The 12,616-nt window shown below is 45.2% G+C and overlaps 1 protein-coding gene across 7 annotated transcripts in view; it reads left to right on the forward strand.

Moving 5' to 3' along the window:
• The window catches only part of satb2 (SATB homeobox 2), a 63,749-nt gene that overhangs the window by 40,798 nt on the left and 10,335 nt on the right, over positions 1 to 12,616 (forward strand). For 6 of the 7 annotated variants that reach the window (XM_061053700.1, XM_061053701.1, XM_061053698.1 and 3 more), the window contains 4 exons: positions 156 to 368; positions 1,256 to 1,342; positions 2,038 to 2,190; positions 4,375 to 4,569. In XM_061053700.1, coding sequence (XP_060909683.1) covers positions 156 to 368; positions 1,256 to 1,342; positions 2,038 to 2,190; positions 4,375 to 4,569 — 648 coding nt within the window. The remainder of the gene's footprint in view (positions 1 to 155; positions 369 to 1,255; positions 1,343 to 2,037; positions 2,191 to 4,374; positions 4,570 to 12,616) is intronic. The other variant, XM_061053704.1, reaches the window with a different exon arrangement.

Consider the following 12,616-nt stretch of genomic DNA (forward strand, 5'->3'; position numbering starts at 1 on the left):
TAACCTTTACATTTCCAAATCCCCAAAAGTCCATCCTCCCACGTTTATAAGAGAACCTGCATTCAGAAAAAACACTTCTGTGCACATCGTTTTGTTGTTAGGGAAGCTTTAGTCTTCCTGCAGACTCACTAATTATGTCTGTATTCATGGTCCAGGGTTTGCTGTCAGAGATCTTACGTAAAGAGGAAGACCCTCGCACGGCCTCTCAGTCTCTGCTGGTCAACCTGAAAGCGATGCAGAACTTCCTGAACCTGCCCGAGAGCGAGAGAGATCGAATCTACCAGGAAGAGAGAGAGCGCACCATGAACCCGACCGTCGGCCTCCCTGCATCCAACTCGTCCAGCCCGGGAACTCCACGCCTCTCACAAGTTAGTCTACAGCATTTATACCGTGGGGGTTTTCCAGAGGTGGTCAAAAGCTCCTGTGAGGAGTTTTCAGCTGGTTAAGGAAATAACTGAAATAAGGATAAATACATAAACTAACACACAGCGCCCCCTACAGGCTTGGAGTATGTGCGTCTGTAGAAAAGGCTGATCTGGCAGAGTTTCTCTATTTGCAGCAGTTTCTGAGACTTTGCACCTACAGGCCACCGTAGTTTTCAGCTGGTAATGAAATAACTGATATGAAGCCTGATGCCTCCATATGAGCTAAAGAAGCAAACAAGACCATCAGGGACAAAATTGAGCATCTCTTTAGAGTTATTATTTTAAATGTTTAGGTGTCAGACCAAAGGATTCACAGCACGATAGACGATTTTCATATTCCAAAGATTCACAGTGAGTGATGCGTCCGACTGTAGAAAGACGGCAGGATGAGACTTCTGTCAGAAAACATGACCTTCACATGTACCGGACAGAATCAGTCAGAATCTACTCTGTCCACAACGGTCGTCAAAATGGACGCAAACCAAACGTTCCCCTCAGTGGCTTAGAATGAAGCCACGATAAGGACGTGTTTGTACTTTATTTCTGCTTTCTGTCTTTTACACATTTCTAAATCTGTGATTTGACCAGCTGAGTGAGAGGCTTGAAGAGGTCAAACAGCTCCAGAAACACTCGTAGTATAAAGATCAACTTCATTAGACCGACACGTTTTGACTTGTGCGCCGTCATCAGGGCTCTTTCTACTCTGTAATTTTCAAAATGTCTGCTTTTAGGAGGAGCAATCAAACCACTGCACAAATAATAAACGAGTGATATTTAGATGATGCAAACATTGGATCATGCTGTGTGTGTGTGTGTGTGTGTGTGCATAGAAAGTGTGGGAGAGGAGCTTGGATGACCAGCTAACCCCCGATACCTGGGCCTCCATCTGGAAGAACAAGACGAAGATCTCCAACTCGGTGAGTCATCTGAGATCTCGAAGCTGCCCTCGAAAAGCTTCGCTACAGCACGTCATGTTTCCTTTTTTTAAAAATGTTAAACAAATTCAGTTTATAATGGAAAACAGCTTCAACGTTTCCGAGCAGCATATTGTAAACATGAAGGACATTATGCAGCATTTGTTTCCATCTGCGGAGAATAATTCAGCGACATCACTGATAAGGGTTCCTCTGTGATGTCAGAATCTGTGTGCTGTTCTTATTATGTCTATGTGGAATTATCTCAGCATCGTTTACACTGAGGGAATGTCAGCTAGCTGGTCCGTACTTGTCTCGTGGACGACTTCAAACGGTGTGTACACAAGCTCTCCGAGAGCCAGTACATGTCCGCTCAAACAGAAACAACAAAGAAAGACAAAAGAGGAGGACTTAATGACTTTGATCTGTAAACAAAAGTCATGTGGAGACTTGCGCTGCAGATGTGAGCGCTGCACGGCTCGGCCTGATCGTCAGCTGATAACCTCCGTCCTCACATGTAAACACACGACAAAGATGCTTTGTGGATAAATCTGAAGCACTCAGTGAAAGATGTTGTGGCTTTATGACATTTCCTGTCGCACAAACTTATCTGATAGCTTCTCCATGAAAACATTCAAAGGACTTCATTCTGTACTCACTCACTGCTGGTCATTACATCATTCGTTCTCCTCCTGCAGCCAAAGCCGACCGGGCCGACTCCCGACCTCCCCATGAAGCTGGACTCGCTGGTCAACATCACATCGGGGATCTACGACGAGATCCAGCAGGAGATGAAGAGAGCCAAAGTGTCCCAGGCGCTGTTCGCAAAGGTGGCTGCCAACAAGAGCCAGGTGAGGGAAGCACGAGAACCAAAATCTTTAATCCAACGTTCAGGCATATAAAGACAATTTAACCTTCTCTGCTTGATAAAAATATCAGGGTTGAATCAGTTCAACATCGGTATCGACAGACATGGCACAGCAGCAAATAATTCTGCATGATTCTGATTCAGAGACGAGGTTTTTTTAATGGGCAGATGAAGTCACCTGCTAGACAAACTCTGACTTATTTTCTCGTCAAACATGAGAGAAAATGTCCACATCATGGGAGTCTGGTACCAAGAGGAGTCATGCAACAAACATCAGCATCGGCCCTGATTTTACCAATCGTTGCTTCTCTTAAAAATATTTATAACAAAATAAATTTGAAAAGCTCGTAAAGCTTCAAAAGTTTGGCCGTTCGAGTCAGCAGCCAGAGGAGAAACAGCGGAGTTGTTCTCAAATCAAAAAGAAGAGAAGCGTGCATTCAACCCTTTAGACGAAGACGAGGAGAGCGTTACAGAAACTCTTTACAGGTGTGAGCGTGAGAAAGGTTGTATGTATGGATGTGGGCATCATCTTTACAGTATTTGCATGCTTGTGTGTGTGTGTGTGTGTGTGTGAGCGTGTGGTTGGCGAGGTCCCCCAGGTGGGTGGGTCTGGGGGTGGCTGAGGGTCACGGCTCACTGCACCCATCTGCTGCAGCTGGCCACGAGGACAGAGAGCGAGCGGAGAGAGAGGGAGATGATCAGGCTATTAGCGGCGCTGCTGCCCGAGGTGCACGGCTGAACACAACAGCTGGTGTCACAAACCGAACCAGTCTAGCAGACATAATTCAATCTTCTCCATCTCTCTCTCTCTCTCCCCCCCCCCCCCATCTTCATGTCCTACATTTACCTCTCTCACACTCTGAACACTTCCTCTCAACTTTTTGTATTTTTATTTAAGTCTGCTCACTCGTCTTTATTTCACTAAACGCGCACAGTTCCCTTCGTCTGTGTCGGTGTGTTCCCGTTTTAATTTATCTGTTTATACTTTAACTGGTCTCATGGTTCTTAACACATCTTTACTCGTGAGGTGTTGCTTCGTGTGCTCCACAGCTGAAGATATTCCTCTAAAAGGTTCCAAAACAGACAAGAGAAAAGTCAGCACATTTAGTGTCCTTTAACCTTTTATTATCCGGGCAGAGGAGCAGCGTACCGTTCAACAACTGATGCATTTCAGCTCAAAGCAATGTCCTCTTGGGGCTCCCATACTTTCCTCTTCTGTGACAGTAAAGTGAATATTTTCTGTGCCAAGCTAAGCTTAGCTAAGCTAACATGTTTTAGCCTTATATGATGAGCTTCACCAACTTCAGAGAGCTTCTCAGCAAGAACTCAAAGAAGCACATTTCCCCGAATATGGTCATTTTCCTCCAACAACACCTTACTCCACCTCCACCTCTGTCTCTGACCTCCACCTCCTCCTCCTCCCCTGTCTCCGACTTCCACGTCCTCCTCTGTCTCTGACCTCCACCTCTGTCTCTGACCTCCACCTCCTCCTCTGTTTCTGACCTCCACCTCTGTCTCTGACCTCCACATCCTCCTCTGTTTCTGACCTCCACCTCTGTCTCTGACCTCCACCTCCTCCTCTGTTTCTGACCTCCACCTCTGTCTCTGACCTCCACCTCCTCCTCTGTCTCTGACCTCCACCTCCTCCTCTGTTTCTGACCTCCACCTCCTCCTCCTCTCTCTGTCTCTGACCTCCACCTCCTCTCTCTGTCTCTGACCTCCACCTCTGTCTCTGACCTCCACCTCCTCCTCTGTCTCTGACCTCCACCTCCTCTCTCTGTCTCTGACCTCCACCTCCTCTCTCTGTCTCTGACCTCCATGTCCACCTCTGTCTCTGACCTCCACCTCCTCCTCTGTCTCTGACCTCCATGTCCTCCTCTGTCTCTGACCTCCACCTCTTCCTCTGTCTCTGACCTCCTCCTCTGTCTCTGACCTCCACCTCCTCCTCTGTCTCTGACCTCCACCTCCTCCTCTGTCTCTGACCTCCACCTCCTCCTCCTCTCTCTGTCTCTGACCTCCACCTCCTCTCTCTGTCTCTGACCTCCACCTCTGTCTCTGACCTCCACCTCCTCCTCTGTCTCTGACCTCCATGTCCACCTCTGTCTCTGACCTCCACCTCCTCCTCTGTCTCTGACCTCCACCTGTTCTCTCTGCGCCTCCTCCTCAGGGCTGGCTGTGCGAGCTGCTCCGGTGGAAGGAGAACCCCAGTCCGGAGAACCGCACTCTGTGGGAGAACCTGTGCACCATCCGGAGGTTCCTGGCGCTGCCGCAGGCCGACAGAGACCTGGCGTACGAGGAAGAGTCCCGACACCATCACACGGAGAGGCTGCACACCGTCCTCCACCTGCCACAGGACACACAGGTAAGAAGCAGACATCAGAGTGTTTACAGCTGCTGCTTACATGCAACTCGTATCTCTCCCCGTCCAGATGGAAGGTTCTATTTACACCTGGCATTAAAATGCATCTCCGGTTCGGGCATTAGAAACAGATTTCCTGCACACGCCACCTCACCTCACAATATTTACATCTGCTGTAACGGATTGTAAACACCTCTTCCTGATTCACCACCATCCTGAAAATACTGTTTCACCAACATGATTTGATTTGAGTTTGCGTACTGAAGTTTATTTTCCACAGACATACTGAAGGTGTGTCCGCTGGATGAAAATGTGTTTTATTTACATTTTGTTAGGATTTTGTTTTTGTCAAATTTCTTGATCATTTCCAGAGATGGTGGGGTGGTGCATTGTCAAATCTGAAACTTATCTTTAAAAGATTAGTTTTTGTAGAAGACATCTGCACACCAAAGGTGAAATAATTAAAATATTTACAAGGAGGCTCAACGCCAGAGCTTTTCTTGGCTTCAACGTCCTCGAGAGTCAAATCATCTGAGTGAAGAAAAACTCAAATCCCCAAACGTCCATCTTTCATTTTTACACTTTGTCACATGTGGTTTTGTGCAGATGGAACTAAAGAGATAAACGGAATCAATCATTAAACTATGTGGACCTGAGATGTGCCTTTTTGTTACCTTTGGAGCAGTTAAGTCGATCACCTGAAGATTAGACTTCCAAAGATGTCCAAACCAACCAGCAGAAATACTCCTGCATTCAAACAGTGTTAATCCTGACAGGACATTTTAATTTAGTTTTAATCTCAGTCATATTCCGGGTGTTTTTGCTGACATTAATCACATTTAAGTCTTTGCACATTTGTTTTTAGTCCAGACTAAGAGCACACTCACACAGGGCCATCGGTACACATCGCTCTGTCATTTCCTTTGCACAGTAAGAAAAGGGGGGCGGCTTTGGCACGGTACAGTTGCTCATGCACGAGCACAAGAACGGGTACAAAACGTGGATATGACGCCGTGCATAGCCGAGAAATCAGAAGGACGTATCTGACCAAAATGACTCAAAATAAACCCCAAAGTCAGTAAAGTATCTGTCATGTACTCGGGGGTTGTTCTCCGCTGTGCTGACTCTGACGCTGCGCTACTTATAAACAAGGTGTCGTATTATGATGTGATGACGTAAGCAGACCGTGCTCAGGCCCGACTGGGCTGAGGGAGGGGCAACAGGTCGAGTGTGATTGCGCTCTTGGCCAGCGGCGCTGAGTCTCCATTTAGACTCATTTCAGTAAATATTTCAGTTATGACTTTCTCACATAGTTTCATGATACCCGTCGTTATCAAACATTTATTAAATCATTTTTTTTAATCAGTTTGGTGTGAGTGCGTTCTGCTCTGTTTGATCTGGTTGTGTGTGTGTGCACATGGTGTGTTTGTGTGTGTACATGTGTTTGTGTGTCTGTGCGTGCCCCAGCAGAGTGAAGAGTAAACAGTGTAGCTGGGTGGTGTGGCACTGGAGGAAATGCCCCATTAGTTTAAGAAGGAGGGGGTAGAGAGGCTGCAGGAGGGCTGGGGGAGATCGATGCAGGACACACACACAGTGACGAGTCGGTCTCTGTCATTACTGTAACCCACCCACTCTAAAACACACACACACACACACACACACACACACACACACACACACTGACCCCGTCTCCCTTTCCAGTCTGAGTATTTCTTATCCTCAGCTGTAAAGATAAAAACTTATCTGTTATTGATTTTAAGTAGCAGAGAGCTCAGACATTTACTCCAACAACTCTTTTCTAACACTCTCTTGATGTGTCGCTCTTAACCCCACCACAGAGGAGGGTTGGAGGGTCTGCACACAGCCACAAAACTTCAGGAATAACAGGTTGCACACTGCAAACTCCAACTTGAGCACTCCGGTATCTTCCTCATAGCACAGCTCTGTACTTACACTACATCGACTGACTGCTTTTTGTAGGTCATATTTGGTAAAAGATCATTTGGGACAGACGTCAGGTTTAAGGGTGATTGACAGCGAGGCCATAAAATATGCTGAAACTGCAACTTGCAGTGTAACGTATTTGTGTCAGTGTGCAGGAGTTATTCTGCAATATTTGAACACTGAAAACAAGAAATGATCCAATATTTGACGTCTACGACTTCTATTTTTGTTGCCCTGGTATTGAGACTTTTTTCAATATTGCTCGATTTGTATTAAAGTTTAAAATTTGGGTATCGTGAGAACCCACAGTTCAAAGGTCAAACACAGAAATCAAACAGTTTGCTTAAATATACACTTAGCATGTTGCATCCGAACCAGCTCATCCTGCAGCTCTATCATTCACCACATTCAGTCTATAGATAGAGTCTATACCATCTGCCGTAAATCAGAAACAGGCCAGCTCAGAAACTTCCGGTCCAGCGTTTCGACACGACTCCTACGGGTCCTTCTGTGGCCCCGCCCCCTTTCCCCTCTCCTCCCCGTTCAGAGCTGCGTATTAAAGGCTGATGGGAAGACTGGGCGGAAGCTGTGGTGGCACCATTAACACATTCCTGTGCTCCTCCAACACTCCCAGTGAAGACTAAAAATAAAAGTTTTCCCTCATAACGTCCGTGTTGTAACCCCCTCCCCCACATACACACACACACGTCCCCACCCCGAGAGACACCGGGAGAAGAGCTGTGGTGAAACACACTGTGGTGATTTATTAATGGGAAACGAGGTGTGTGTAAGTTCGTGTCTGTGTGTGTGTGTGTGTGTGTGTTGCTGTCTTCAGACCCCCCCACTCCTCCTCCTCCTCCGTCCCAGATGAAGCCACCACCGACCTCAGGCTCCAGCCAGCCTGCCACCACAGACCACACATGTGTCCCATCTGCCACACACACACACACACACACACACAGAAACACACAGAAACACACACACACACACACACACAGAAACACATGCACAGAAACACACACTTATACACACACACAGCTCTCACACTGATAGTGTGTAATGTGAGAGCTCTCCTTTGTGTTGCGGACAATAAGAGGGTCTCTAAATCTGTAACAAGTAACCACAGAATAGACATGAAAAATGAATGTGGTGCTCAGGAAGGACTGAACTGTAAATCCCATAAACCGAGTAAATAATGGACCTTTAATGACGCACACAACTGGTTAGTCAACTGGCTTTTTTGAGGCCTCCAGTTTGGCATTTTGGCTGCAACCGCGTTGGTTTTTCTGGAGCCAGAAGTGACCATATTTGGGTGAGAGGCCGGAGCTCAGGAACTAGGTGTTAGCAAATGCTAAATATTCAAACTTACAGGCCGAGCCTGCGGCCAACAGTTAGCTAGCCACCATATAGTATGTTTACATGTACAAGTGGAGTAACAGTTTCAGCTCGATTAGGTTATTTAATTAGACTACTGTCCTGACCCAGAATACAGGCATCAGAGGAGAATCGATTTACTGACACAAATATGTCCGACCCCGGTATGTCAGGTGGTGATTAGCCTCCTTTAAGCTAGTTACTGTAAGACCTTCTTCCTGTTCAGTTTCTGAATTAGCTGAGGTGACACCTAGCAGCCAGCTAGCAGCTGCCACCTGTCACTCAAAGAGGCCACGCCCCTCACTTTAAGCCTAATATTATTAAACAGGTGAGTGAACATCTTACTCTACGGAGATCGACTCAGTTTTTGTGCCAGCCCCTAGTGGACACTAGAGGAACTGCAGTGGTGGCACTTTCGAGTTGGCCCTCGAGATTGTGCTTTTGTAAATCCACACACAAGTCATGCGTGTGTGCCTGGACCGTGTGGACTGTACGGGCACTAGCGTGAGCCATTTCTGCATGTTTTGGAGCTCTGGGAGATCTCTGACTGTGTGTATTACGACTGTAGGTGCTGGTTGTGTGTGTGTGTGTGTGTGTGTGTGTGTGTGTGTGTGCATGTCAGTAAACTCAGCAGCATCACATTTCTCTGAGAGTGACACGGTCCTGGTGCTCGCCCCGCAGCTCTTATTCATACGGCTTTAGCAGTTAAGTGCGTCCCACAGCTAATTTGGCAGAGTCTGCCCTTATAAATTATTTCTTTATTGTTTTTGCTAAATTGATTTCTGCTGCAAGACGAAGGGGTGTGTGTGTGTGTGTGTGTGTGTGTGTGTGTGTGTGTGTGTGTGTGTGTGTGTGTGTGTGTGTGTGTGTGTGTGTGTGTGTGTGTGTGTGTGTGTGTGTGTGTGTGTGTGTGTGTGTGTGTGTGTGTGTGTGTAGAGAGAGTGAGAGACCGCTCACCGTGGCTGAGACCCCAGGAGTGGTGGACTAGAACAAGAAGTAACAACCGCTATGCCCTTCCTCCTCTGTCTGCAGCGACAAATAACTCAGTGGAAATCTCTCTGTTTCTGTAAAGAGACAGAACGCTGAATAAATAAGAGCGGCCATGAGGACTGAGGCGGACTCTTCTGACTTTAACCATTAATCCCCAACTCTGTCGAGAGGCTAAGTCCCCTTTTGATGGGTCAACCACCACGGGACCCTAAACAAAACTAAATCTACAAACGGTAAAAATGACTGCAATGTGATTGAGGTTCCGTTTACATTTCTGACTTTTTCTAACATTTCTGTTGAAAACGGTAACCTTTGGTTGCGTTTTGTCCCATTGAATCCACAGACAGGACTCAGTACATTAGTCATGCTCCCTTCACTTCCCATAATGCAACTCTGTAGACTCTCTTCATCAGACCCTGCCTGGTGAAAAAACCCCAGCTCTGTCATTTTAAACTAAACACCCTGATTTTGTAATGCTGACTTCCTGTCCCCGCCTCGGCCAAGAAAAAAAACAACCCTGATGACATCATCACGTATTACTTTCTGAGAGTTTGTGAGGTTCCCACACCGGTGTTCTCACCAGTTGTGTCATGCTTCCCGTCATTTGGAGAATGATCCTAATGAGCAGAATCAGCGGACCGGCCCTTTAAGAGATCACATGACTCCTGAAGTTAGCGAACGAGATGATCAGTGCGACATAGTTCCACATAGCAAGATCTCTCTCTGCTCCATTGATTGCTTTACTTTTGCCTGATGAAGGACTGAGGCTGAACGCATCATCAACCCTTCATGCTAAGTTTTTATCTCGCTTTAAAATAATCACTATTATCATTTTACAGCGTGAAGAACGAGACGCAGCATCTGCTGCTCTGTAGCGTCTGAGGAGAACTTGTTTAAACATTTTAACCTCGGCATTAAACTGATTTAATCGCTGCAAAGATAAAGTCACATAAAACTTAAAAAATCATTACCCAGAACAGAACCAAGAAGTTCTGCTTCATGGTGTGACCTGTCTCTTTGTCAAAGAACGCAGCTCTCAACGTGACGCTTTAGAGCTCTGAAACTTCAAGGGGATCTAAAACTATCGACTTAGATTTTTGTTAATTTCCTGCTTTTCCTCAGGTTGAAAAATGTCCGTTCACGTCTACAGTACAGTGGCCCTGAAGGTCAGCTGCAAAGACGTTTAAAGAAATGCAAAAAACATTTCACTCATCACAAAAAATATCGAATTAAACAGCAAAGTATTTCTCAAAACATACGACATAAAAAACAGAAAATTTAATCGACCGCAAAAAATATTTTAGAAAACAGAATTTTTGGTTAATTAAATGCAGAAAACATTTCACAAAACGTAGAAATATTTCACTTATTTTCAAAATTTAAAAACACTTAATGAAAAAAAACAAAATGTTCCATGAAAGTTTTGTGAGATGTTTTTACGATTCAGAAAATATTTTTTTTTGCGTTTTGTGAAATATTTTCGCATAATTTGTGTTCAGTGAAATGTTTTTCCATTTGACCTTCAGGGCCACCATACTCCCGGGTGTAAAGGACGTAGAATAATGCAGAGGTGGAACTCTAAGTGAAACCAAAGATTTAAACATCATCATGACATGCAGAAGAAACTTTAATGTCATTAATTTAACGACTGCCCGGCTGCTCCTGCAAATTATTATATGTTTGAACTTTTTTTACATTTACTACACGCTGTGTGCTTCACATCGAGAGAAAGAAGCCGCTTCTCTCTCCCTCTCTCTCCCTCCCCCCCCCCATGCATCCCGGTGGCCTCTTATTGTGGGAGGGTGGAGTTTTTTGGCAAACCACAATTAACTTAATTGTTTAATTGCAGATAAATGGAATGAATACCACACACAGTCTGCACGAGAAAAAAAAATGCAATGTCTCAAGAGCGTGCACAAATGTGCGACCACACACACACACACACACACACTCAGCTGTTCTCCCGGTTCGCCTTGGTGTAACGTGGGTTCAGCTTTTCATCAAAGAAACATTATTTTACAAACAGAAAAAAAGAAAATGTGAAGTGACTCATCTACTCCCTGAGCCTGAATCATGGATTGCAAGAACACACACTTATTCCAATACAACACACACACACACACACACACACACACACACACACACACACACACACACACACACACACACACACACACACACACACACACACAGACACAGACACAGCGGGACAGACAGATGGAGAGAGAAAGCGCAAAATATAAAAAAAACAAGTTCTAATTAACAGGAAAAGGTGAAGTCATGCACAAAACTAACAGAAAAGTGATTTTTCCTTCATTACATATTTATCTCTGTGTTAATGGTGTCTCTGGTGGTCACACATTGCCTCCCTCATCGCACACAAACACACACACACACACACACACACACACACACACACACACACACACACACACACACACACACACACACACAGTGAGGGGCCCAGGAGAACAGAGCTCATTAAGGAGAAGATGAATATTTCATGTTGTATAATTCTTTCATAGTTCTGTGCCGTAATTTGCCTTGATTTACGTTTAAAAGAAAACTTTTTCACTCGACTGCAGCACTCACAGAGCTACGTGGAGAGAGAGAGAGAGAGAGAGGCGGAAGAGGTGGAGAAAGAAAAAGTTTTGCAGGATAATTGAATCATGGTAGTGGAAGCGCTGGTCCGGCTGCATGGCTCCAGTGTTTGTGGTTTGTGGGGAGAGCGGAGCTGCATTGTGTTGCTCTGAGGTGACGTGAAGTTTCTTCCAAAGTGTGACGGTCAAAGAGGGGAGGAGCAGGGGCCTATCCAGAGGGGGTGGTATGGGTCCCCCTTGACATCTGATTGGCCACCCCAAAAATCCAAATCTATGATTGGCTATTTGCCTAATCAGAGGCGGGACATGAGTACAAATCAACTATTCTGTCTGATTTCTGCAGGAAAATGGACAATCTTTCAGTTGTAAATAAACACTTTGCTCTCTTTGCATAAAAATGGCCAAGGAAAAACGATACAGCAGGCTGTCTTTGCATAGGCTTGGTTCAAAAGCGAGAATATTTGAGCCTTAAGACAGCGTGCATGAGTTTGCGTGCACATTTCTTAGCACTTAAAATTGTGACTTTGCAGAAAAAACTTTGTTTTTGAGTCCCTAAAGAATTAAACAAAGACGATATGTCGGCAAATATATATGTCGCCAAATTGTGTTATTTACAAGTATGTACCATAAGTGGGGACAGAAAGGGTAAAAAATGGTTTAATAAATTTGCCTTTATGTGCTCACAAACATCAGGCCACCCCTGCAGAAGTCAGTACCCCAGTTAGGAAAGTCTGGACACGCCCCTAGGGAGGAGCCAAAGACAGGGAGGTGAAAAGAGCCACATGTTAAATTGGAGTCAGAGTGACATTAGGAGAAATGTGTTAGACTGTAAAAGTGAATGATTCATCACATAAAAAAGATGTTCAAAATAAACTAAAGTTTTTAAATAAATGTAGAGGAGTAAACATTTAAGAAATAAGAGGAGTGGGGCGCCAGTAGCCTAATGGTTATGTTGAACCCTCCAAGTACAGAGGCTATAGTCCTCGTCGCAGCAGTCGCGGGTTCAAATACGACCTTTTGCTGCATGTCATTCCCTACTCTCTCCTTCCAACACTTCCTGTCTCTCTTCAGTTGTCCTATCCTATAATGGCAAAAATGGCCCAAAAATATAAAAAAAAAAAGAAGTTGTATCCTTGTGAGTA

The sequence above is a fragment of the Labrus mixtus genome, chromosome 13, assembly GCF_963584025.1.
Source record: "Labrus mixtus chromosome 13, fLabMix1.1, whole genome shotgun sequence".
Lineage (NCBI taxonomy): Eukaryota > Metazoa > Chordata > Actinopteri > Labriformes > Labridae > Labrus > Labrus mixtus.